The sequence below is a fragment of the Amborella trichopoda genome, chromosome 7, assembly GCF_054954075.1.
Source record: "Amborella trichopoda isolate Santa Cruz 75 chromosome 7, AtrichopodaSantaCruz75HAP2 v2.0, whole genome shotgun sequence".
Taxonomy (NCBI): domain Eukaryota; kingdom Viridiplantae; phylum Streptophyta; class Magnoliopsida; order Amborellales; family Amborellaceae; genus Amborella; species Amborella trichopoda.
This window is the reverse complement of record NC_142342.1, coordinates 1,126,242-1,154,008: the sequence shown is the minus strand read 5'-3', so window position 1 is coordinate 1,154,008 and position 27,767 is coordinate 1,126,242. Positions and strand designations below refer to the sequence as shown.

Sequence of the window (27,767 nt, the reverse complement as noted above, 5' to 3'; positions counted from 1 at the left end):
AGCCTAAGAAAATGCTTTTTGGCCTTTGAGAATGATTAATGTTAAACCTTTCAACCGTCCAATTCCACATGTCAGAATTAAGGGTGTTTGGGACCTTTGTGCATGAAAAGAAGATTTATTTGTGTCACCGTCGTCGTCATCATCATCCGAGTCTTATATCCCAATTACTTAAAGCTAGCTACACAAATCTTGCTTCTTTATGACATTAGGATTCACGAAATAGATGTGGCAAAAATTTTATGCTGACTGTCAAACTAAAGCCTGCAATCCATGCAAAATATGGCACATTTCGGGCTCATTACAATAACCTCATAGCTCATGCAATTCATGGTCGATGCTTTCCAATCAATGTGTTGAAAACTGTTATTAGTGGAGAGAGAGAGAAAGCAACATATCTATGCCATGTTCTAGCAAGTAATGGCCCTAAGAACCATGTGCACTTTCAAAGGTAATATGCAAGAGATATTTTTATGCATGCATAAAAGAAGTGGTGTGTGTGTGAGAGAGAGAGGGACTTTCAATTTCCAATGAAAACTTGAATGGCCAAAATAACAATGCCATTTCTGATATAGCTGTTAAAAGTATACCAAGGCCATACAGGGCTTTGTTAAGCCAACACTAGGTGACAGAAAAAATAATAAAGGATTGGAGGTTAAAATTGCTACTGTCTAATGAGAGGGGCTGAGTACATCAGTCCCAGTTATAAAACACAAGACAGACCTGACTCACATGCAAGGTGGGCCAGAAATTTCAAAATCAACATACCTTACAAAAGAAACAAATTAAGAACCAAAAACAAACCCAAAAATTTCCGAACAAAACTTAGGAATTAATATTAATAATACCACCTACCGGAGTAGCATTCGTGAAGATCCAATCTGTACAGCTACGGTTCAACTGGCCCAGAAACATCATCTGCAAATCCCATCTCTCTCTCTCTCTCTCTCTCTCTCTAGGTGGGGGGATCAGTGAGCAGTGCGCAGCTTCAAACTAAAGAACTCTCTCTCTCTCTCTCTCTCTCTAGGCGGGGGATCAGTGAACAGTGTCCAGTTTCAACCTAAAGAGCCCAATCTCTCTCTCTCTCTCTCTCTCTCTCTCTCTCTAGGCGGGATCAGCAAGCACAGCCAGTGTTAAACTAACATTTCACTCCTTAACAACCGTAACTTCCTGCTCGACCCTCCAAAAATTCGCATCGTTATACTCATTTTTACCACTCTCATCTTCCACTATCTTCTGGTCAGGGCATGCCACAAGGTTCCTCTTGAGAGGACCAGCCTCACCCACAATGCCTTCTTTCAGAGCATGTTCCATGGCCTTCTCTGTGCCCTCAAGCTCCACACCCACAAACTCAACGTCCTCCTCAAACAATGAGGTCACTGTTCTGCAATTCTCAGCTGGTCTATCAAACCCCTCACAGCAACCTGACCCGTTTGTTGGGCTTTCTGAAGCTTCCACCTTGCCATTAGAGGGAGAGACTGGCTTCGCATTTGATGTCGCAGCTTCTGTTAATAAAGAAAAGGGTACACAACAAAATCAGTGAATACGGGGATGTGATGTGCATGTGGGGACGGGGGGGAGAGAGAGAGAGAGAAGGGGGGCTGAGAGAGAGGATCTGCTATAATTGGTGTTTTTGTGTGCAGAGATCAATTTAAAATTCACTGAATATGTGGGCATATAATGTCCATGTAGAGAGAAAGAGAGAAGGGGGGGTGAGAGAGAGGATCTGCTATAATTGGTTTTTTATGTGTGTAGAGATATCCATTTGAAATTCACTGAATATGTGGGCATATAATGTCCATGTAGAGAGAGAGAGAGGGAGAGAGAGAGAGAGAGAGAGAGAGAGAGAGAAGAGTCTGAAAACTATTTTGTAATTGCCCCATAAAGAGAACAAGAAAGAGACCAACCACTCAAGGTTTTTCATGCATATGATTGAAAGGGATTAGATCAGCTAGATATTCTTGTACATAGCGAATGAGAGAGAGCGAGAGGGCGTTTCATATCATGGTGTGTATGCAAAAGAAAGTACAAAGAAGTTCATAAATTCATAGAGAGAAATCACAAATTCTCACGTGACTGGTGGTCTATAAATTATTTCTTACAAGCATGGCAGAGTAAGAGAGAAAGAACGTGGTGGGGGAAAACATATTCTATAAGTATATGTGAGCTGTGCCGCGAGAGCGTGTACGCATGCATATGAATGTGCGTGTGTTTATTTAGACACAGAGAGAGAGACTAACTGCGTCAAACTCATCCCATGAAAAATCTCAAGTGCAAAAGAAAGCTTTACCTCCCTTCCCTAATTCACCTTGCCATGCAACCCAATCAACAGGCGACCGCACCCCAGACGTTTCACCCTCACGTTGGTCAGACCCAAAAAGGCTCACAACATCAGAAGTACCCGCCTTCTCTAAATTGGCAGTTAAAGAGGACGGATCCCTTCCGTTACTTAACCCATTTTCAGTGACCCAACTCAAAGATCTTCTCTCACTGGAATTGGCAGTGTCCAGCAACTCCTCATCTTCCCCAACCACCACCTCATCATCACTGCTACTGCTTCCACCACTGTTAACTGTCCCCTCTGTGCCATTGAGATTGATCTCTTCCATCCTCGAAGGTTGTGAGGTGCTCAATGGCTCATCCACAATTCTATCATCTTGGAAAGCAAACCAGTTGGAGTTTGTGAAGAGGCAACCACTGTAACATGCAAAAGAGTGAGGCATAGCACAGTCACCATCATTATAGTGAGAATTCTTTGTTTTGCTTTTTTTTTTAAGTGGCAAAACAAGATCATTAGCTACTGAACAAAAATAATAATAGTCAAATAATAATAATAGTAAGAATATTATTTATTATTTTCCAGCATACTTTTCTTGATCATCACCAAGCCTCAGGGATGATATAACAACTTCAGCAGAGTCGTCATCAAAGTAGACATCCTGCTAACATTCCAGTACCCAACTTATTAAACAGAGAAATAGTGGTCAACGCTGAATCTATACATCTAAGTAAACAGAAAGAAGAGATAAAAATCAAAAAGCATGGGTTCTTGACTAAGGCAAGGCCTACCGTGCTATTTTCATGTATGCTACAATCCACTGGATTATCGAAAATCATAAACTGTTGGGATCATCAGCATTCCATGAAACGATGAAGAGCAAAGGTGAGGGGAACCCACCAGAAAGAACATAGCTACAATGGTGTGTCCATTCTCCACATTTACCCCCATCATTCCACCAGACATTCAGACTGATAACCCAAGTAGAATATAGATATCCATAACCAACTGGATTATTGTAACTACGGTACATTCGTACACCCACCAACACCAAAAGAACAACCATCCTAACATAAACAACAAGTCCAAAGCTCACACACACACACACACACACAAAAATCTGAAAAGCAATATCAACAATGATTTCAATTCTAGAGATGTTTAGTGGAAGGGGTGGCTTTCATATTCTTGTACTGTACATTACTAAACAGGGTTTCAAAAACCACTCCTGATTCCAATGCAACTGGTCTGACTCCATAATTCCCAGGTCAGACAGGACTATACTTAACCCAAAACATATAAAATAAAACAGCTAGAAAACTGGGAGAATCGGATGATTCCAGGGGGTTTTTTTTTACCCGGAACCGCCAGCCTCCTGATCCTGTCCAACTCAGGCAATTCCTGAATTGGACAGGAGATTTTTGAATAACCGTGCCTGACAAATGAGATGCTTGTATAACATGCCACATGGTCATGGACATACCTCCTCATCTCGGTCAAGTGATCCATGAACCTACATAACCAGCACACCAACATTGGTTCAGTTTTGTCACGTAAGTAAAAGACTACAAGACAATTCCAATGGACTTTGGATCACCATAGCCCATTGGGATGATCAACATCCAATGAAATGATAGATGGTAATGGGGTGGGAGTGGGGCTTTCCAGAACAGAATACAACCTGAATGTTGGGTTTCATGTTTGTTGCCATCACCATTATCCTTCCATTGCATGCTAATGACCCGAATGAACAATGGTTTTCTCCATTATGTCATTGTATAAACCAAAAGTAAATGGTGCATTTACTTATCAGAAAGAAAGTGTAAGATAAGGAATTATGGATTAGATTCCATGAAATGTGCTTTAGTATAATGCGCATAGTGTGTACCTCTTCACCATCATCATTCTCGTACATTCCATACCGAAAAGCCTGGCTTAAGTTATTAGCCAGGGCTGCAACATCATAATCTCGGTCACGGATATCATCCTCATCACTATCCCTCATCCTATCCTGCAAAGAACTTGGACGGCTGCACAGTACATGAAATCAATTAGCCACCGCAACTACTTTCTAACATGTTGGCTAAACAAAAAAAAATCAACCACACAACAAAGTGATAATGGGAAGGCATACCATAATTCAATGGACAATGGCATGGTTCATAGTCCATTGGGGTCATCGCCGTCCAATAAAATGGACAGTGATGGACAGAGTCCAGAAAAGAACATGAATGGGCTCCAGCAACATGACCACAACAGTGAAGACATATGCATCTAACATAAATTGAAAAAGCATAAAAAAAAAAAAAAAGGAATATTTGTCACTAATAGCTTAAATACTGAATGAGGATACCCACCCACAAGTCCATTGATAGACATTTTCCACCGTGTTGCGTTTGAGTAGAACATTGGCATGCCATTCAATCCATTCACCGTTTTCCTGTAATATGCAAAACACCACGATACTAAAAATTCCTCAAATGAAATAAAAATACTCATACAACATTTAGTAAGACAATGTAAAAGGAGCAATTTTTTCTAATAATTTGCAAGGTTTCAAAAAACTCTAGGCGGCCCCTAGGCGGCCTGCCTGGCACCCAGCACCTAGGCGGGCGCCCAGAACCTCGGGCGCCCCGTAGTTTTAAAAAAATGAGAAATGCCTTACGTCCCTGGGTGCCCGCTCAGGTACATCCGCCCGCGTAGAGCCGCCTGGGACTAGGCGGGCAGATTTTTTGTCCAGGTCGCCTAGGCGGGCGTCTAGGCGCCAAGCGGACCGTTTTTTAAAACATTGATAATTTGTCAAAAAAAAAATTAATATAAGATACAATAATGCCAAAAATGAAAGGCTAACATCACGTTTCACATGAGAAATCCAAAAAAGCATCCCTAAGTCCCCTACAAAGACAATTACTAAGTAAATAGAGTTGATCATAATATTGACAGAATCACATCATAAATCTGAAAATGAGTTCCTATTATGAAAAGCACTAGATGCAAGTGGTACTGACATCAATGTGAAGATTTCTCTCAACAAGTCATGTGCACCAGGCAAGGAAAACCAATTAAAACAAAAGTAGAAACCGAGTCTTAAATCTGTCTTGGTTATAAGAAAAGCGTGTACATGATAGATAAAAACATTAAATTTATTTAATGGGACAGCATTTAGATCACAAATTTCACCCCCCGCCCCCCCCCCCCCCCACCCCCACCCCCACCCCCACCCCCACACACACACACACTCACGGCAATGCCAATTCAGGTAATTCAAATGAAAAGTTATGCTATAATGCAGGATAAGGTATGGCAGGGAGAAGCCCAAGCATAGAGCATAAGATGCATAATTGGTTAGTGGTTACTACATGAAGGTGAGTATCTTAAAGATGCACTCAACAGAAATGCTGAAGAACTTTATTAACTATTGTTGAAAATAGAATAAACTATCGTATAACAAGTTATTTAAAGCCATAAGTATTTAGAATGTCAACCATCTGGTTTGAAGTCTACAAACTGCAAGAAGATCCTTCCCAAAGAAGTTGAGGGATGAATTGGTTTAAGGTAAACCTAATGAGGAAGCTAAACATAGAGTCGATCGAACTTGAAGATCATCAAGGAAGATAACAGACAAAAAGAGGCATTAACAGGAACCTAAACAACTAGAAGCCAAGAGGAACGAACTCCATTATTGCTATGAAACTAAAACCCACAAAACAGACCTCCATAACACTTTTCCTAGGCTGCTTCATCCCTCATATAACTTTTCCATGGCTAGCCTACCAGCATTTACCTGTCTAGGAACTTAGCAGAAAACCTTCTTTATACATACTCACTCAATAGGATCTTTCCAGATTCATGAAATAAACAAAATTCGGCCAAATATGATGACTTAAAACTAACGTAGCAGACTCCATAAAGATTATTTTCTGTCAGAATAGATACTAAAAGGAAGGGGGGAGACTCAAATTTAATAAAATAATATTGAATATGTTGACTCCAGTAAGATCATTTCTAGTCAGAATAGACACTAAAAGATGGGTAAATCTAAAATTTAGTAGGGCTTTGTATGAGCAAGGTGGTGTAATACCTGCAGATATGCTTGAACTTGACTGTTGCTATTCCCCAACTGAACAAGCTTGTTAGCCATACGTGTGAGGTGTCCAATGTTGCCTATCCTAGGGGAGGGTCTTCCAGGAGCAGGCATTGTTGGCTGCAAAGAACAAAATCAAAGTCTAATAATGTCAGTCATTAATTTATGGATCCTCATAATCAAATGTTAACTTTTAATAGATAATAATATCAACAACAATAAAATGTGAGCCATGACTATATAGCAATACAACCAAATTTTACAAAGACAACATAAATACCCCATTTGTATCACTGGAAAGAGTTGGGTTCTTGTCTGCAGAAAGGACTTTGCCAATTAAATCACATTCTTTAAAGAGGTGATCTATTAATGTACTGTTCTTGCTCTCCAAGCATGACATTATGATACTCTCCACATGATGATGCAAAGAATTGTTGAATGGAAACCTGCATTTATGAAATATCCATTGTTATAGCAGTCCAGTTAGCCATATGTACCTCAAAAATTCAAATGTGCATATTTATCCACTATTTATATTTGTCTTAATTTAAATCATCCAAAAGAAGAACTTACTCAAAGAAGAGGTCCAGAATTCTATGTATTGCACCCGAGCTGACCAATTCCTTTTCAGCAATATCACTGCCAGTTCTCAACAGTACAGCTATAAACTCCACAATCTGAAATTTTCAAATATCAAGACCAATAAGTTCAGAATAAAAAAAAGACATAAGCAAAGCCAAAAGCACCTCACCTTCAATATCAAGGGAAGACTCCTAATCATTAAATGAACGACATTTCAATAAACTAAAACTATACAAAGAGCTCTTTTCTTTCATTGGTTAGCATGGCACTGGAGGCAGCAACATCGCATGACATACTAGAAGGTTCGAAGTACTAGACAATGGGAAGAGAGAAACTCCTTGCCACGTTAACAAAGTTCTAATCAAAATACACTAAACGATGCACAAGACTAAAACAGAAGTTTAGACCACGATAACATAGAACTACTCTAAAAATTTATGGACTGAGAACAGGAAATTCACTAGGAACAGCTCTTTAAAGAAAGAAACCACTTCCAGAGTACCTTCAAACGATGCTTCCCAAGAGGCGGACACAGTTCACCATATGTAGTAGGCAAAACACTTTCGTCAGACGACACGTTCAAAAGCATAAGCAAGTCACCTGCACCAAAAAGCGGCAACAAAATAGTACTGAAAACATTAAGTACTAATTCAAGCTAGTGATGGTAAAGTTCGCAAATGTAACACATTCAACTAGGGAAAGTACATTCATTATAAACTTCATCAAAAGCAAGGAAAACTATACTAGTCCAGTGGAATATGATATAGTCAGTTCAGTCATAACCAGGATAATAAAAGCCAGTATCAAGCATTGGATCGGCCCTCCACTGACGCGATCTGGATTGGCAATGCCAGATCCAGATCAGTGATTCAGCGAGGTCAAAAAATATTAAAATTTTAAAAATTAAAAATATAAAATACATAAAATGGGAATCACCCAGTTCTCTGACCCTGATTGCCATCCACTGACAGACTCTCCCAGGACACTGAAAAAACTGGGTGATTCCCCCAAGTCAGACCGATTCCCAATTCTGTGAAGCAACCAGCAGTCCCCTAAGGAATCCTATCAAAATCAGCAATTCCTAATCCAGAAGGCACTTTTTTAAACTCCGGTCAAAACCATCGAATGCAACAATGAATGAGCATGGACCCGACAGAAACTAGTTGTACCACCCTACTCAACCTTTTAGCTCATAGGCTCCTAGAAATCCCACCCCACCTCCTCTATTGCTCTCAAGCAACTTAAATCGAATTTGAAGCCACAGAGTTCCAACAGTCAGTGGTGTTGCTTATTATGATTTGCCTCAAGATGAGGCAGACAATTTTCTAAAGGAAAACCATAAACAAGGAGAGAACCTCTGCAAGGTTTTTTGAACTAAAACATTGCGAAAAGCAACAGGGGACTTACCAAGTTTCAGGAGCATACCACTGACTGTCTCAGGATTAGCAGAAAAGGGTGGGTCAAATAAGTGTTGGCCTCTAATCAGATGACCTGGTGGAGCCAAAGCTGCTCTCCTAGGGTCCAGCAAAGAGATACATACTGACAGTGAATGAACCAAAGAAGACCTGGAAGGTGCATGTTCCAATGCATGGCCAAATATTCTACCAACAAAGCTGCAAACAGGAAAAGAAGGGAGCCAGCCATGCATTCCCATTATTATAATGCTAGAATATAATGTCAATAAAATAATACAAAATTGAGACACGATGGGAGTCTTAGTAAAGCTCCATCTCTCAGAAACATAGATTCAGTCTACACATACCTTGGGGTAGAAATTTTAGCAGCTAGAGCCGATGAAGAGTTTCGAGTTATTGCACAAAGTGTTTCTGCTGCATTTGCATGAACTTCAGGTGAATTCTGATACATTTCAGAGCAACACGATATGGTTACGAAATTGTACAGAAGCACCTTGTGGACTCTCTTAAATTTCACCCCATGTATCTTATTAAAAAAACCCAAGGAATCGAAACTGGTTTCTGAGTGGAAACTACCTAGTCAACTTGACTCCTCCGCTAAGCAAGTTTTATAAATAAAAAAACTCAGTATGTGCCAGATTTTTCATTTTATATACTTTTTTGTTCATTTGACCAACAAATGGTCTCTTTCAGGCTCGATTCCTGAGCTGGGTTTGTTTCCCGTAACTGAAAGTTTTTCTTTTTAATTTTTCGTATTTTTGAAAAGACTTACCGATTTTTTCTGACTAAAAAAAAGTCAGATTTTACCGTTTGAAGTGGCAAGTAAACTCAGTTTGGGCAGTGCCTGAGTCAACCACTGAATTAAATATCACAAAAAAGTACTGAGATCCTAGGTTCTGCAAGAAAATTATTATGTCTTTGCAGTATATGCATGACATTTATTGGTGTATATTGAAGATATACTATCACTTCTTTCGGTGGGACTCGAACTTCTGGTTATGTTGTGGTATGACCACCCTAACCACTAAGCCTAGAGCCCAAACCAGCTTACCTATTCATAGAAAACAAAGTGGACACGGTGTTAGATGCTCTAGATAATATAAAGCATAATGTGGATGGTTTGTGGTATTGTAATTTTAAGACATATAGTCTAATGACCCTTTCCTATTGTAATTCCCTTGTGTTCCTTCAGTTCATGGAATCCAATACTTCATCACTAAAAAACCTACAACATATTCCAGCTTAGAATTGTGATAGAACACAACTTTGAGATAAAACAGAATTCATTGTTGAAAGAAAAGGATGAGTTCAAAAAAAAAAAAAAGAGCTATGCGCACACTCACAGATGGACTCAGTTTATCCACGATCATTTCAAGCAAATTTGTATCAGCTAACCACTGCATCACATCAGTAAAGTTGGTGTACATGTGATCATCAGCACCCACAAGTCTTACCAGAACCTGTCATTGCCAGAAAGTGTTAGACAAATATTTGCAGAGTTATGATTTTTTAATACCCTACAGCTGGAACTCATACACATCTTAGAGAAAAACTTGTAAATAGCAGAGGGCATACTCAAGAGTGCAGAATAGTCTAGTGAAACAGGTGACTAAACTGCACTGCAAGCATATTAAAATGGCAGATCAGAAAAATAACAGCCTAGACTTCCATAAGTCAATTATCTATAAACTCCACAATGTACTTTGACTTCATTAAGACAGCTTGACTAGAATATGAGGATGTGTTTCCAGTACCGAGCTTACTGACCTCCATGATGGATGTGATCCCAATCAAATCAACAAGTCGTCCAAATATTTCTTGGTGGGCCTGGATATACATGAACCAGAAAGTAAAATTAGAGCAATGAAAGATGACTGAAGATTAACAATACTTTTAAGGTTTCCAACTAAGGACTATGATTCGGTTAGACACTCCAAAAACAAAACCACAACACAAACACAAACACAAACACAAGAACCAAGAACACAACAAAAACACCAAAAAAAAAAAATTAGGCAATACTGTCAGGGGCCCTAATATCTTATCATTGAATAAAAATACAAAAGCATGCAAATGATCAAACCACCAAGCTCAAAAATTCTGCACAATAGCTAAAGGAAATCAAACACGAAGGAAGAGCACAAAAGCTTCCAAATTTCATATCAAAATTTCAGAAGTCCACAATTTCTCTCTCTGAAACAATTATTTTCTTTTGGGTCTATAATCCATATGAATGGAGAGACTGAGGAAGATATCGCGTATAGAATTAGTGTTGGGAGGATGAAGTAGAGACATGCATGAAACGCATGCCACCATGACAGCAAGTTATGCCGTCGAAGTAGAGATATGCTTCCAAAGTCTTTATGTGATCGTTACATACCAACGAAACTGAAGGGGAAGTTCAATAAGACAGTTGTAAAAACCAACCATACTTTACAAGACAAAATGTTGGGCAATCAAGAAACAATATATTCATAGAATGAGTGTAGCTGAGACGAATATGTTGAGATGGATGAGTGGCAAGACAAGACGATAGAATTTTGAATAAATACATATGAGGTGACTTAGAAGTGGCTCTAATAGGAGATAAGATGAGGGAAAGAAAACTTAGGTGATCTAACCGTGTGCAGTGTCGACCTAGAATATCACGAGTTAGGAGGCGCGATTTGGTTCAAGTTGAAGGTTGGCAAGAAGAAGGCCTCAACGGATATCTATGGAAGTAGTGAGAAGAGATAGATTTATGGTCTGACTCAGGGTGTGGCCATTGATCAAGCGGAATGGTGGAATAGGATTCATGTAGTCGACCCCAAATAGTTGGGTTAAGGCTCAGATGATGACGATTATGTCTTTTTTTTTGTTGTAGAGAATTAAGAGGTATAATTGTAAGTTTAATTTTTAAAAGAAGAGGGGCTAGGATTTAATAGTGATTAAGGTTAACTATGAGGCAAGTTAGGGCTTTAAGTTTCTATCATAAATATTAAGTGTTGGGCAAGAAAGATAGAAAGAACAAGTAATGATTTTTGGCTCTTGCGGAAAGATCCTTATCGGGCCGACTCTCTTGCGGACCTTGAGAGCTTATATACTCTCCCTTTTTTATCTTTCAAGTTTGTTTTATTTTATTTCTCCTTCCTTTCTTACATCAAGTCATATCAAACATTCCAAAGATCCATATGTCAAATGATAGCAAAACACCCTCTTACAATCGAGAATATAGTACCACAAATCATGGAAGCTGCAAATCAACAGATTAAAGAAAGCATGAATCAAACCATGAAAGATCTAACCCTGATCAGCGAAATAAAACAAAGGTTTGCAATTATTAGAGATAAAAAGTTGAGATGAGGTTGCTCATAATCCAGCAGATCCGCAAAAAATCTTGATCTAACCGCAAGACGAACTCCCAGAGCCAATCTCATAGATAATGAGCAAATTTTGTGGCAAGAATCACAACCTATTGAGCATTCAAGAGCACTATCAAGGTCGATCTCCCAAAGTTTCATGGTAAGCTCAACATCGTGGGTTTTATGACTAGTCAAATTCAGTAAAAAAAATCTTTAAATGGAGTGAAGTGCCAAATGAGCTTGAAAGAGATATCAAAGTAATGATTGATATGCAGAGAGTTCCACTACAAGTTGCACATCAAGTATGTTCTTCACTGGGTCATTTAAGTGGAAAAAGTACTCGAGCAGATGGTGAGACTCCATCACCAACTATTCAGAAGATGTATTGAATCAACAAGCTCGAAGTCAAGTTTCTTCCAACATTGAGAGACTGATGCAGCTTGGGTTTTCTATATTTCCTATTTCATTATTTTTTTAGGAGACTGAAACTGGGTTAGGATTCATTGGTTTTTTCTTTTTTTTCTTAAAGTTACTTTTCTTTTTTGTTGTAGAGAATGAAAGGTAGAATCATGAATTTGTAATTTTGAGAAGATACAAGGCTACATTTTAATAGCAATTAGGGTTTCTTATGGGGCAAGTTAGGGCTTTGAAATTTCTTTTATAAATATGAAAATGCTGGACAATGAAGATAGAGAAAAGAAGATTTGACTTTTGGGTCTTGTGAAAAGATCTTGCGGTGGACATCATCTTTTGAGAAGATGAAAGGCCAATACTCTCTACTCGGGGATCATCGTCAAATCTCATCTTTTCCTACATATCAGTCATATTTTCTAGGGAAGAAGTGAGTCGTTCTCCTATATGAATGATGTCGTGATCATATGGCAATGGGCAACCAAACAATATGTGGCATGCATCCATAGCAAGCACATCACACCAACTTGTACTTGTTCCCAATGGAAAAAGAAACAAAGCATCGCGTCCAAATAAGTACCTCATCTCCTTGTTTGAACCATTGAATTGTTTTTTTTCTTTGACTTGTAGCTTGTTCACCATCTCACAAGCTACAATATTTTAACAACTTCTTCTATCAGTGATAAGACAGCATATATTGTCACTGGAAGCACATGTGATTCAAAAGATGTTGCAGCGCAGCTACATTTCTTCAACAAAAGGCCTTTCTTTAGAAAGTGTTGCTTTCAAATTAACAAGAGCTTCAACTCAATCTCCTTCCAAGACACCATCTTCATCCTAATTGTCAACCTCATCATAGGCAGGGTCACCCTTCCCTCCTAGGTCCTCATCTTAAATAAGATGAACACTTGCTTAGCACTTTCACATTCATAATAGCATTATCCACATTATCCATAGTTAAAACCAAAGGGCCATTAGAAGTTAACTGATTTTTCTTACCCAAAGTAGTCCTCTCCACATGGTTACCTCCCCCCTAGTGTTTCCCTCACTTTCACATTCATAATAGCATTATCCACATTATCTATAGTTAAAACCAGAGGGCCATTAGAAGTTAACTGATTTTCCTTACACAAAGTAGTCCCCTCCACATGGTTACCTCCCCCTAGTTAGGGTTCATTTGTGTACAAGTCTATCACTCACTAGTGTCTCCCTTAGAAGATGACGTTGCATGTTGCCCTATCTTTGAAGAGGACCCTATCTGAGATCTTGATCGTTTACTAATTATAAGGTCCTTCTCCTTCAAAGCAAAGACATCTCCTAATTTATGGAAGTCATTTAGGGCCAGCTCTTGTTCAACTTGGGGAGTTAAACCACGAGTTAAACCATTTATATGGCACCCAATATTCTCGTCTTCCTTTCCAGGAAAATCGACCCCCTTTATGAGTATATAAAATTGGTTCTCAAGGTCAAAGACTTATTGATAATCAAAAGTGGCTTAAGATAGACCAGGCTCAGGATGCCAAAGAGATGTAAAAGTTGAACAACATATTTTACCTGATGGCCAGTGATCCTAATGCTGATATAACCGAGGTCTCGGGAAAAGAACAACTTGATATGCAGCCGTTTAAGAAAAGAACGGTAAAATGTTAATATGAGCCTCGAGTAAGGGAGATAGAATGGAATTCAGTTACACTTGTTGGTTATTTATGGCACAGTCCATTTGTGCCTTTTCGGATGATTAGGAGGAATTTTCTCTTTGCAAGTATCAATAGCAGTATCGGTTTAGAGAGAGACAGGGGTTTCACAAGAGAGAAGGGGAGGTTGTAGAGAGAGGTGGATGTTTGAGAAAGAGAATCAAAGGTTTCAGAGAGACAGAGGTTGAAAGAGAGAAGAATTTCAGTGGGTTTCAAATTTTCAATAACAAAATTTCAATGAGTTTTGATGGAGGGCTCAGCTCAACATTAGGAGAAAATGGCACCAACACTAACCCTAAACCACATACTGATTTTAATGCAATTAAAAATCCAATTAAAAATCCAATAGTTGAACCACATACAGATTTTAATACTTGTTGTGAGCTTCTCATGTCTTTTATAAGGTTCAAAATAAATTCAGGAAAAAAGTTCCTTTCCAGATCAACATTTGGATTGGAAACCAAACCCTTGGAGACACCTGGCCGAACCTATATGCAATTGCTCTCAATCCCAATGCCAAGGTGGCCCATAACTTCGAACATAATAGTCTTCATCAAGCTTGGACATCCACTTTCAAAAGGCACTTCATGACCATGAATGTGAGTACCTCTTAGCTCTCAATAGTACACTAGCCTCTTTCTTCATCAATGGATTTGGTTGCAACAGGGTTTTATGGACTAAGGCTCATAAAAGGGCCATCTAGTTTGCCTCCTCCTATAAAGCGCTTGAACATGTCTCGTCCCACCCTCAGTCCACTATTAAAGCTTGGGCTTCACTCAAACCCACCCTCAGGGCCCTAAACAGGGGAAAAAAAAAAAAAGAAGAAGAAGATCAAAGCTTTCACCTATATCGTCATCTCCAACTGCAACTTAACTGTAGAACAACTTAAGAGGAGAGGTTACAACCTTGCAAGCAGATCTCTTTGTGGAGAGGAAGAAGAAACCCTGTCTAACCTCTTTCTTCACTGTAAATTCATCTCAGATACTTCAATCGGCAGTGGGCCACCCCATGGACCATCAAACACCTTTTTTCTTCCTTCTATTCCCCCTGCACCTCGGCAGACCTCTTCCTTAGGAGAGCCTCCACTGCAGCTACTCTCTGGTTCATATGTAGAGAAACTCGTATCTTTCAAGAACTCAAGAGTAGCGCGAGTGCAACTGCAGAAAGAGCCATAAAATTTTATGATTTTCTGGGCCCACAATTGCAATCCTCTCAAGGGCTTCTCCAAATCCAATTTGGACTCCTGTTGGAGGGGCATTCTTCAATCAAAACCATCCAAACCAACATGGTGTAAACTTTGGATTCCCCCTCCTTCAGGGGTCATAAAGTTCAACATACTCCCTCCATGGGAACCCTGGGCCATGTGGTTCTGGTGGCATCTTTAGAGACTCGAAGGGGACAAACCTAGGCTCCTCTTCCATTCACATCGGTTTTGGTGGTTCAAATTGGGCCGAAGTGACAGCCCTCCTCGAGGCCCTCAAGAGATTCAACTTGATTTGGGGCAACCATCTTACTGTCAAAGCCGACTCCAAAAATGTTATTTCATGGGCATCTGGCATCTTGCATGACCCGCGTAGATTCATCCATATTTTGACCACACTGCTAATTTGTGCAGGACACTTTTGAGTCGACTCCCATCATACCTGGGGAGACATACTCAATAGCTGACATGCTGGCAAAAAATGGAGCTGCGCTCACGACGACTCCAGACAGCTGTAACTTAACCTTCTTAGGATCAGTTGAATATTTGTGTTCGGAAACCTTCTCCACCTTACCTAGCCAATATAAGAAATCATCCAGATTCATCCGCCACGGGAATCAGTATTCATGAATATCTACCTTACTTCCACCTTCATGATCACATTTCGATCCCTTTCAAGGAACTAAAAAAGTTGATCATCGTGACCTGTTTGAACCGAAGCCACACTTTGATTGAAAGAGTTGATCTTGGAGTCGTTTCCATCACTATAAACTCCCTGCGTCCACCTTGGACCTGCAATACCTTTCCAAAGAGTTGTACCACATATACATCAAGCTTGAGTGGACCTAGCCTGCATAGAACATCTGTTACAATTTGTTCTAGTGGCAAGACTGCATCTATTTCCTCAGCAATAGCTTCAATCTCGGCTTGATGTCGCCTCTTAGTGGCATCTCTGAACCCCATTCTCAAAAAACCCTAGGAAAATCCATTTTGATACCAACGAATGCGGATCGATATCTCATTATTGAATAAATATACTAGAGCATGCAAATCACCCAACCACCATGCAAAAAATTCTCAACAATAGCTAGAGAAGGAAATCAATCATGAAGGAAGAGCACAAACGCTCGAAAATTATATCCATTTCTCTCTCTAAAACGACAATCCAAACAATCTCAAAAAACCTTATAACTCTATATAAAATATTAGCCATCCGTCTATTCTAATCTTCACTGTCAATTCTAACCCAAACCTACCAAATATCTATTTTCCTAAATAAACCCAAACTCTAAAAGAAAATAAGTAACTTCCTAATCAATCCAATGTTTACCCTAAAGAAAATCCAAAAAAAAAAAAGAAAGTCATGTGAACCTCTAAAAACCCATTAATAAGACTGTTTTTTCCTTCTTCCCCAATTTGGGAAGTCTTCCAAATTCTTTTCACACAATCAAATACCATGATAAGATTTTCTTTTATTGGTATCAAGACTGCCATAAGATAATCAAAACCAAAGAAAAATTGCACACATCCTTTGTAGCATCCCATACCAGTAATGAAAGGCAGGTCCTAACTATAAATACCTATAATCTACAAGTCACCATTCTGATACTGTAATGTACACTATTCTATCAAAAAGAAAGTACTTGTAGTGCGCAACTACCAAGTCAGGCCTTGTCAATTAACAACAAAAGGCCTTTCATAATTGAACAAAAAAGATAAAAAAAACTTCTTAAGGTGCTTCAAGTCACTACTGGAATGAAAGTAAACATGGCCAAATCTCAGATCCTGGGTGTCAGCATGGACCACTGCTTTACTCAGGAGATGGCCAAGAAACTCGCCCATGGAATCGCCTCAGTATCATCAAAATACTTTGGTTTACCCCTCTGCCTTGTAAACCACGTAAGAAGCTATGGGACTTCATTGTGAAGAATGCCAAGCGTAGGCAGGACAGCAGGTAGCACCGATTCCTATCATTGTGGGGCACATCACTCTTATTAAGGTGTCCCTACGAGACATACCAACTTTTCAGATATCCCTGTTCCAAATGCCACCTCCCGGTCTCAATCGGCTGGAGTATGATGAAGGACATTCTACAGTCTGGATCAGGAGGACCACATAAGATCCAGCTGGTCTCCTGGGATATGGTGTGTAGGCCCAAGAAAAAGGAGGGCAGGGCATACGAAAACCAAAGAATGGTAACATTGCTTTGGAAAGCGATGGTGGCGAGTTGTCACACAGAAATATCAATTGTGGCAATCAGTTTCAACAGAAATATGGGCTTGATGACTCAAGCTGGTTCCCTAATAAGCCACATTCCAACGCTCAAGCCTCCAGGGCTTGGACAAGCGTATCACACCGGAAACTGGAGACAATGCGATTCTAAAGAGACTTGTGGGTCGGTGAGACAAAGCTGCAGGTACTTTTCCCCAACCTCTTCTGACCTGCCACCGTGCTTCACCTCGTGACAGCCAAGGTGGCCCAGCCCCACGAAGTGCTGAGGGGTGTCACACTGTGGAACTCTACATGCAGGAGGCCCTTACATAACTTTGAAGTCCAGTGACTGGTTACACTCCTTGACCTACTCCATGCCATATTCTTACTACGTGAAGGAGTAGATAAGTTGGTATGGACATCACCACATAAGTTGGTATGGACACCACCCAATGCAAGTAAACTGTTCGTCTCGTCTTTCTACCACTCCCTGGCCACTCTACAAATCATCAACAAAGCATGGCCATCTCTCATACCCCCAAAAGTTCAGGCCTTCAACGGGGTAGTGCTGTCAGGCAGAGCACTCACAGTTGACCAGCTCCAAAGGTATAGCTCCACCTCCACATCTGAACTTTTCTACGTCAGCAACACCTACTTACAATTAATGTCAACCAAACAACACAAGAACCTTCTAAAACTTCAAGGTTATGTAAACAACAATCCCATCTAGTAACCAACAAAATCATCAAGAGATAGCTTCTTACTTTGTTTTTTAAGCATATAGCATATTATTATTAATGAGTAAACAAATTGAAGCAAGAGGAACGCTTCCATCAAGTATGGAATTTGGAGGCATCCACTTACTTGAACATAGTTCATAAGAGGAATGGTCTTCCGTAGCATAAGGCATACAACAACCTAGGAAATCACAGACAACACAAAGTAGCAGCCATTACTCCCCAAATTTATTTTCAAAAAAAAAAAAAATTAAGTAAATATGTGACAAAGGTAAGCCTGACAATCCCTGGTACATAACCGAGGGGGTAAGGAAAGTAAAAATCAGCATGTACCAAAAAAACTCTCAACGAGGATACAAGGGTAATACCTTACTGAAGTATCCTGCCAACAAGGTGCAATGAGAACGGTTTGGCTCCAGAAAGGAGAAAAGCAAGTTCATCAACTGTAAAAATAGAAAATCATTAATGCCTATGGCAGTAAAAGATGAACTAAAAGAGATAACATGTGGGCAAGCAATGAGGATTTGCACACCTCCTCATCCTCCACCAGAGTTTTGAGTATAACATCAATTTCACAAGTGAATATCTCACAGGCAACAAAGGGGAACCTAAACTCAAAACAACATCGAAAAAATTAGGGAGACCAATTCCAGTTTAAAGCAAAAATGCACAGTTAGGGGCTTACACGTTTCATAGTGACCAAATTAATTATTTGATCAAATCTAATTATTCTAGAACCTTTAAAAGAAACAGAATATTGACGTATTCTATTATGATCTTACTTGTAAGCGCGTCTCTTCTCAGAATCCTCAGGAGGATCCTCCACAATATAATGCAGCATTTGTTTCACCTGAGCTCTGTCTCGGAGACTAACATTAACATTAACAATGAAGAGTCAAAACACCAAATAATAAATTAAGGATGCTTTAACGAAGATATTAGCCAGGTGACAGGTGATTGTTATCTTCAAGGAATAACTCTAAACTGATAGCAAGTCATCAAAAATAATAAAAGTCCCATATAAACACAATCATCATACAAATTAATGAGACGGCTATTCAAAGCTTTGCATTCTTGGATTATTTCCTCTTCATCAAACAGCTCCTCCAAAGTGAAGTTTTCCTTGTCCAAGACAGATTCCACCTGCATAGCAGATAAGTAAAATGAACAGTGACACCCCAAGTAGATAGGCAAATAATATTTCGACTTGACAACGACAGAAGCTTCCAACATGTTCAGCTCCTGTTAACCAAAAAATAGAAAAATTTCTGACGTATGACAAAATTCACAATTAGCTTTATAAATTGAAGACTAACCACGTGACAGGTGTGAAACTTAATTATCTATGAATCTAATCAACGTCTTCACAAATATAACTTGTTTAGTAGAAACAACACAGAGAAGGGCTGGTATAGCATCCACCTCATGTACACATTCAAATTGTGCACACCTTCCAACATTCAAATTAGAAGGGAAGAATTTTATTTTAAATTTCATTTTATTGGATCGATATGAAACTTTGAAGGTGAGAGCCACACTAAAGCGCATCTAAAAAAATAAATTCAAAAATAAATTGACCAAATTACCCTGAATATCACAAGGATATTTTGGTCAATTTATTTTTTGCAAATTCTCTTCGATATTTATATTAGGTGTGCCTCATTGAGTAATGTGGATGTTCAAATTTCAAGTTATACAATTTTTATAAAAAGTTAAAATTAAAATTAAATAACTATATGTGATTGTGACATCCATTTTCTCCCTATGTAACAAGAACGACTAGGATGTGCTTGTGTACTATTCAAGCGTATACACATGTGGATGCTATAATTTTCCTAGATAGAATTTGTTTTAATTTATGTTACATGGACATGGAAACAATAATTGAATTGACTGCCTTCATCATGGACATGGACACAAGAATCTAGCTTCGATTCGAAGAATCCGGCAGACCTACCAATTTTTTGGCAAGGCCAATATGACATGTTTGTATAAGTTTGTACAACTCGTGCGTGTATACATATCTTACGAGCTTTTTTAATAATAAAATGAACTTCATCATCATCATCATCCAAGCCTTATCCCAACTATTTGGGATTGGCTACACACATCATGCTCCGCCATTCAGCTTTATAAAAGGCAAAATAAAATTAACTTAAAAACAATAAAACATATGGGCCAAATCACATACATGTGCGTCCAAATCACAAGACACTTGTGCCCACGCGGTCTTACAAAACGAACATGCGTCTTACAATGCGGTCACATGTTCCTTATAAAAAAATTAATACACGTGTCTTGTTCGTCCAATCTGTTGACCCATGCGTCCACAAGGCAGGCTCGATGTGTCAGTGAATCCAAAAGAATAAAGATTTTTTTGTTTTGATGAAGTTAACAATTGTATTACTATAAAAGACGAAGAATAAGGATTTCCTGAAATGCATGCCAATACAAATTTCCTGTGTCTATAAGCATGCTGACATCCATTTCTCATGCATTGTCATGTTGGATTCTCCTAAATGCATGCGATACACACACCATTGTTGCAAAGGCTCTAAGGTACTATCAATCAGGAAAATACCATTTTAATATATTAAGCACTACAAAAGATACTAAGTTTTCCTTCGCTCTTCACCAACATAGAACAAACTTTTTGGAGTCATCATAATAAGGCTCATTTGAGAAGATGTACCATTAGCTCGGCTTTACCACAATGCCCTGGTAGTCCAAGACAAGAAAAGGCAAGGTTTATCTCTGCCCAAATACCCAAAAAATGTAACGAAGACATCTGGTCAAAACCAAGACCCAAATTCTAGTAAGATGCATCCAAAGTTTCTTCTTGTGCCTATTATGGAAATGTCCCCTTTCTGTGTTCCTTAAAAAATAACCAGACAGGCAGCGTATTGTGCCGCATTACACCCACTTTTCAGGTAAAAGAAAGCTAAAAGACAGGCTTTACAGCCTTTTTTTCGACTAATAATTCATCTCCCATATTTTGAACCCCCATTTCGACAATTTTGACAAAAATTGATCCTTCTTAGCCTCCAATAATCATTTTTTGATCAAGAGTTGCATTTGGGCAAGATTTTTCATCGAAATCTAATCATTTGTGGACCTCAAAACCCACTCCACCTTCCCTGAAACTCTAATTTCTCAACCAAATCATCTGCATTTGTTTGAAATTGTTCGTCTTGGAGCACTCTAACATACCCTTATAACAGATCGAAAAGCAAAATAAAAGAAATTGAAGTCCAAATTTTTTCAGTCTCTTGAACCGTGATTGAAAATATTCGATTTCACCTCATTTTTTCACCAAATTCATTCAATTTTGTCCGAATATGTTCCTATCACGTTGATCTATAAAAGCCCCAACAATCAAGAAGAAAAATCTCAAAAATCAAATTTATGATTTTCTTCTGCCTTTTTGCTCCTAAAGTGCTTTTTTTATTTTTTTTATTTTGATTTTTTATTTTTATTTTTATTTTGATTTATAGATCCTATTAGATGTAATCGAATATTTCATTTTGATTTTATGAATTTTTCCTTATTTTTGCCTTTTTCTTCCATTTTTTCCTTTTCTTATTTATTTTTAAAGATTGGCCGACTCGGCCAAGCTGACTCGGCAATTCGGCCGGTCCAGCTTGGGAGCGGTGGGTTACCAGTGCAACCCATCAGTCAGAGTTTTTAAATATGGATTCTACAAAGCCAATTACATAAACTTAGTATTCCTATAGTTTAGAGAGAGAAACAAGTAAATGCTAAATACAAAAGACTAAAATAATCAATATCTGGAAACATTCAAATTTTGAAGCTCACAATTAACTCGTAAACAGCCTGTTATGAGCTTCCATGGAATCATAGGCCACCAATTTTACCGAGACCACCAAAAATTCTAGAAAAGAAGCTAAATACGCAAAGTAATTGCCAAATCGACAATAATTGTGCAGTTTTCAAAGTGCACTCTAGCTGACATTCCCATTAAATGACACAGCATAAATTGTAGAGACTAGAGAGAGATAACAGGGTACTAAAAGAGCAGTAAAAAACTAAGAAACCAGTTTCATTAGTTGCATCCATCGCCTCAAACCTGTTCCAATTAAAATAATAAGCTCATGAATCACTGTAACCCAAAAGAGATAGAACCATTTCATATCACACTTCATCGGGAAGCACAACCATTGAATATATTAACATCTAGAGAATGAAAACAGATGCTAGAGAGACAAAACCCAACACTAGAAGACATCAGAAACCCAAAAGGAAACTGTATATGATATCAGAATCACCCCAAAGAAGTAACACAGAGCTCATAGACACGAAAATCAATCAAAAACAGCAAAATTTCTAGCTATAGAAGGCAAATTCAATACAGACTTAGTATTGCCACTGTTTAGAGAGAGAAACAAGTAATGATAAATACACAAAACTAAAACTCGGTAAAAACCAAGTAGATGTTTTACTCACAGGTGAAGCAGCGGACAATCCAGTCATGTGCCAAAACATCTTGATTTTAGAGTGAGAAAGCTTAAACACAGAAGGATACAGATACGGGTGAACTGAAGATCTGAAAGCCCTAGACGTTGCCCTAAAATGAGGAGAGAGAAACAAGCCCAAAAAAAAGGTGTTAGAGAGAGAGCGGGTTTTGAGCTATTTAAATTTAAAGAGATAGAGAGAGAGAAAAGGTGGAGGCAAAGCTGATGTGTGTGATGAAGAGTAAGAAGAGGCCTCTTTGTGTTTCTCTCTCTAAGAAGTGCAGAGAGAAAATGGATCGATGATTGAAAAGAAACAAAGGAGGCCGAGGATCACAAAAATGAAACAAGAATGAATAGAGATGAACAAATAATGTGAATGGAGAGAGAGAGAGAGAGAGTATCAGAATGCCCTTAGAGTTTAACCTGAAATTACTAAAAAGAGCCCGTACTGAAATATTGGTACATGAGACAATACTGATACTGGTTATTAAAAAACGAATCAGTGGATCGAGCATCCCAAAATTTGGTTCAGATCGGTAAATCGGCATTCTAAATCCTAAACCTTAAGCCATAAGATAGTTGTAAGTGTACTAGTGACTAAACTCAAAGCCCAAAAAAAATTTCTTGAACTTCGTAACACATCCCAAGCCATCCAATTGGACATCTAATGGCTAGGATTAATTGTGGCCTCCTCGTACTAAAGATAAACGGTCACATAGTATACAATCCCTTTTAATTATCCACCCACTTATATGCCCTAACTTTAGTTTTCCAACCTTATTTCACTTAGACTCTATAAAAGCTCTCTAACCCCCATTTGTTAAGGATTAGAAAATTAAACTAGTCATTCCCCTTGAGTTATCAAAAAAAAAAACCTAATCATTCCCCTTGAGAGAGAGAAACTCCCTACCCTCTTGTCTAGAGTGAGTGAATTTTTCAATACCCTTCAAGGGTAGAACTAGCTTTTGGCAGGGTAGTTCAAGCAAGGGTTGAATCAAAAGCCTAGTTCAGCTACCTACCTGTGGTCGAACTAGAAGTGGGTTCAATACTGTTGGTTTGACCGAGGCCAGTTCATCCCTTGTAGTGTTCGACCCTACAAGGGTTAAACTCAGCCCTTTAAGGGAAGTAGTGAAAAAAAGAAAAAACGCAGTTCCACCCTTAAGGGAGAGAAAAAGCTAGGATATAGTTCGAGCCTTCAACTTAGTCCACTTTTGAGTTGTCAAATGCTATGTCTAAGAACTCAAACGTTTTCTTTTATATCTTTACATTTGTATTGATAGCTTTTGGCAGGGTAGTTCAAGCAAGGGTTGAATCAAAAGCCTAGTTCAGCTACCTGTGGTCGAACTAGAAGTGGGTTCAATCCTTGTGGTTTGACCAAGGCCAGTTCATCCCTTCAAGGGTCGTCTAGCTTAGTTCGACCCTACAAGGGTTAAACTTAGCCCTTTAAGGGAAGTAGTGAAAAAAGTTAACTTTCCCAAAACAAAACAAAAAAAAGGCAGTAGTGAAAAAAAGAAAAAACGCAATTCAACCCTTAAGGGAGAGAAAAAGCTAGGATATAGTCCGAGCTTTCAACTTAGTTCACTTTTGAGCTGTAAAATGTTAAGTGTCTAAGAACTCAAACTTTTTCTTTTATATCTTAACATTTGTATTGAAAAAAATTAGTCTATGCTCTTGGAAATACGAGTACATCGTACTCCCACAGGAGTACCACTCTAGGCACCATTCCTTATGTATGTGGAAGGGATCTCATCTTTTGTGGCTTTCTATTCTCTTCTCTTTCTCAAATTTATTTTTGTTTGAGATATCACAATCTTTCTAACTATTCATGATGCAGGGAGAGAGATTGTTTGGGGTATTACTATCTTATTTAATTGTCATGTATAATAGAGGGAGAAAGAGAGTTTAGAAAAAATTACTTAGAGAGATATAAAAAACTCGTCTACCTGGTATGTTACCTTGTTGGTCAACCCATCTCCAACGGTTATTTTCCACCCAAAAGGGAAGCCTAAAAGTTTTCTATTGTTGGATATAGTTGTAGCTTCTCCCCCATCCGACAGTAGGATGAAACGAATACATCAGCCAAAGATAGAAGACCTCTTAGTGCATTACTCTTATATCTCACTTGAATCCATTTGGAACCGATAGTTTGCAAGCTTTGAGAGAGAGAAAGAAGAGAGAGAAGCAAAAAATTCTAAAGAGGAGGAGAAGATAGAGAGAGAGAGAAGCGAGTTTTGAGAGAGAGAGAGAAGCAGAACTCTCTAGAAAGTGGTGGAAGATAGAGAGAGAAAGTGAGAGAAGCCTGGTTTTTTCTTTCCCTCTTCTCAGTTTGCTCTTCTCACTATGACGTATCCTGGAATTGTTGTTTTTGTGAAAAATCAGGAAAAGGGGATGTTGCTCTTCTTACTTATCATATGTTCCACAAATCACCAAGAAGCTACTCCAATTGCCAGATCTCTATGCTGGAAATAGATATGTGGGCCAGAACATTCTACTATGGAGATTCACACAAGTTAATCATGGAATCTAAGTTTTTAAATGAAAACACCATGTTCAAAGTTTGAAAATAGAACAAATCCAATCCTTTGTCACAATCTATTATGACCCAGTATGAATGCCTATAAGGTCCTTAAATATCAATATTTCACAAGTGGAACCTAAATTTTCTCTACTCATTACAGTTTTTGCTTTTAAAATAAGAACAATTCGTAGACCCAAAATGGGTGTGATGGAGTCACAGACAAGGGCTGAATGGGATTGGAATCTGAATCTCAACTTCACCAATAGTCACTGATAGCCTAAAAAATGTTACGGGGTATGAGAGATGAAGGTCATGATAATAAAATTACATACTCAGATTCCAAGATTAACATTCATGTGCATGTACAGCTCATGAGAGATGGAGGCCAAGATAACAAATTTACAAACTCTGATTCCATGATTATCTGGTGTGTACCTCCATGGTAGATTTTTCTGGCCCTCATTTTTCTAGCCCATGTATCTATTTCCAGCATGGAGATCTGGCGATTGGAGCAGCTCCCAATTTGTGGCACCTGTGATAAGGGAGGAGCAAAATCTCCTCTTCCTGATTTTGCACAAAAACAACAACTCCAGGATTTGTCATAGTGAGAAGAGGAAACTGAGAAAAGGGGAAGCAAAAACTAGGATTCTCTCATTCTCTCTCTATCTTCCACTCCTCTCTAGAGAGTTTTGTTTCTTTTCTCTTCTTTCTCTCTCCCAAAGCTCGCTTCTCTCACTCTCTCTCTATCTTCCACTCTAGAATTTTTGCTTCTCTCTCTTCTTGCTCTCTCTCTCTCTCTCTCTCTCTCTCTCTCTCTCTCTCTCTCTCTCTCTCTCTCTCTCTCTCTCTCTCTCTCTCAAAGCTCGCAAACTATCGCTTCCAAATGGGTTCAAGTGAGACATAAGACTAACACACTAAACAGCCTTCTATTTTTGGCCGTTGGATTCGTTTCATCCTATGGTCGGATGGGGAAGAAGCTACAACTATATCCAACAGTAGAAAACTTTTAGGCTTCCTTCTGGTTGGAAAATAACCGTTGGAGATGGGTTGGCCAGCGTTAACATGCCACGTAGACAATGTTTTTATATCTCTAAGTAATTTTTTTTAAAACTCTCGCTCTCCCTCTATCATACATGGCCATTAGAAAAAGATAGTAATAACCCAAACAATCTCTCTCCCTGCATCATGTATAGTTAGAAAGATTGTCATATCTCAAACAAAAATAAATTTGAGAAAGATAAGTGAATAGAAAGCCACAAAAGATGAGATCCCTTCCACATACATAAGGAAGGGTGCCTAGAGTGGTACTCCTGTGGGAGTACGATGTACTCGTATTTCCAAGAGCATAGACTGATTTTTTTCAATACAAATGTTAAGATATAAAAGAAAAAGTTTGAGTTCTTAGACACTTAACATTTCACAACTCAAAATTGAACTAAGTTGAAAGCTCGGACTATATCCTAGCTTTTTCTCTCCCTTAAGGGTTGAACTGCGGTTTTTCTTTTTTTCAGTCCAATTGTTGCATATTTCATTTTGATTTTATGAACTTTTCCTTATTTTTGCCTTTTTCTTCCATTTTCTCCTTTTCTTATTTACTATTAAATATTGGCCGACTCGGAAATCGGCCAGTCCAGCTTGGGAGCGGTGGGTTACTGGTTCAACTCATTAGTCAGAGTTTTCAAAAACGGATTCTATCTACCACACGCCAATTCCATAAACTTAGTATTCCTATGGTTTAGAAAGAGAAACAAGTAAATGCTAGATACACAACACTAAAATGATCAATATCTGGAAACATTCAAATTTTGAGCTCACAATTAACAAGTAAACAGACTGTTATGAGCTTCCATGGAATCATAGGCCACCAATCTTACCCAGACCACCAGAAATTCTAGAAAATAAGCTGTATACGCAAAGTAATTGCCAAATGGACAATAATTGTGCAGTTTCAAAGTGCATTCTAGCTAACATTCCCATTAAATGACACAAAGCATAAATTGTAGAGACTAGAGAGAGAAAACAGAGTACTAAAAGAGCACCAAAAAACTAAGAAACCAGTTTCATTAATTGCATCCATCGCCTCAAACCTGTTCCAATTAAAATAAAAAGCTCATGAATGACTGTAACCCAAAAGAGATAGAACCCATTTCATATCACACTTCATCGGGAAGCACAACCATTGAACATATTAACATCTAGAAAATGAAAACTGGTGCTAGAGAGACAAAACCCAAAACTAGAAGCATCAGAAACCCAAAAGGAACTGTATATGACATCAGAATCACCCGAAAAAAGCAAACACAGATTTGGATAAGACGCTCATGAGACATGAAAACCTACAAAAATTCTAGCTATAGAAGGCAAATTCCATACAGACTTAGTATTGGCACTGTTTAGAAAGAAACATTATATGATAAATACACAAAACTAAAACTCGGTAAAAACCAAGTAGATGTTTTACTCACAGGCGAAGCAGCGGACAATCCAGTCATGCGCCAAAACATCTTGATTCGAGAGTGAGAAAGCTTGAGGATACAAATACGGGTGAACTTGAAGATCTGAATGCCCTAAAACCTGCCCTAAAACGAGGAGAGATAAACGAGATAAAAGAGTGTTAGAGAGAGGGGATTTTGAGCTATTTAAAGAGAAAAAAAAGTGGAGGCAAAGCTGAAGTGCAGGATGAAGAGGAAGAAGAGCCCTTGCTGTGTTTCTCTCTCTAAGAAGTGCAGAGAGAGAAAATGGATGGATGATTGAAAAGATACAGAAGGGGGCCGAGAATCACAAAAACGAAACAAAAATGAATAGTGTTGAACGAATAATGTGAAC

General features: G+C 38.6%; 1 protein-coding gene across 3 annotated transcripts; it reads right to left on the bottom strand.

Annotated features, from left to right (window-relative positions):
• Positions 1-540: 540 nt before the first annotated feature.
• LOC18995785 (SIT4 phosphatase-associated family protein) lies at positions 541-27,767 on the bottom strand. Of its 3 annotated transcripts, none has more exons than XR_016059325.1 (21): positions 27,407-27,767; positions 18,991-19,094; positions 18,734-18,820; positions 18,484-18,559; positions 18,320-18,394; positions 18,079-18,132; positions 10,124-10,183; positions 9,700-9,816; positions 8,704-8,798; positions 8,349-8,554; positions 7,444-7,541; positions 6,933-7,036; positions 6,640-6,805; positions 6,357-6,479; positions 4,633-4,715; positions 4,164-4,305; positions 3,957-4,009; positions 3,759-3,788; positions 2,866-2,936; positions 2,288-2,694; positions 541-1,502 (listed from the first exon to the last, which is right to left on the bottom strand). XR_016059325.1 is itself a non-coding variant. In XM_088871982.1 (21 exons), exons 2-21 carry the CDS (start codon positions 22,452-22,454, stop codon positions 1,144-1,146), a joined length of 2,496 nt encoding a protein of 831 aa, XP_088728108.1. In that variant the 5' UTR covers positions 22,455-22,536; positions 27,407-27,767; the 3' UTR covers positions 541-1,143. The 3 variants fall into 3 exon arrangements, 2 of the variants coding, with proteins under 2 accessions (XP_088728108.1, XP_088728107.1); XM_088871982.1 differs by lacking the exon at positions 3,957-4,009 and adding an exon at positions 22,416-22,536; XM_088871981.1 differs by lacking the exon at positions 3,957-4,009.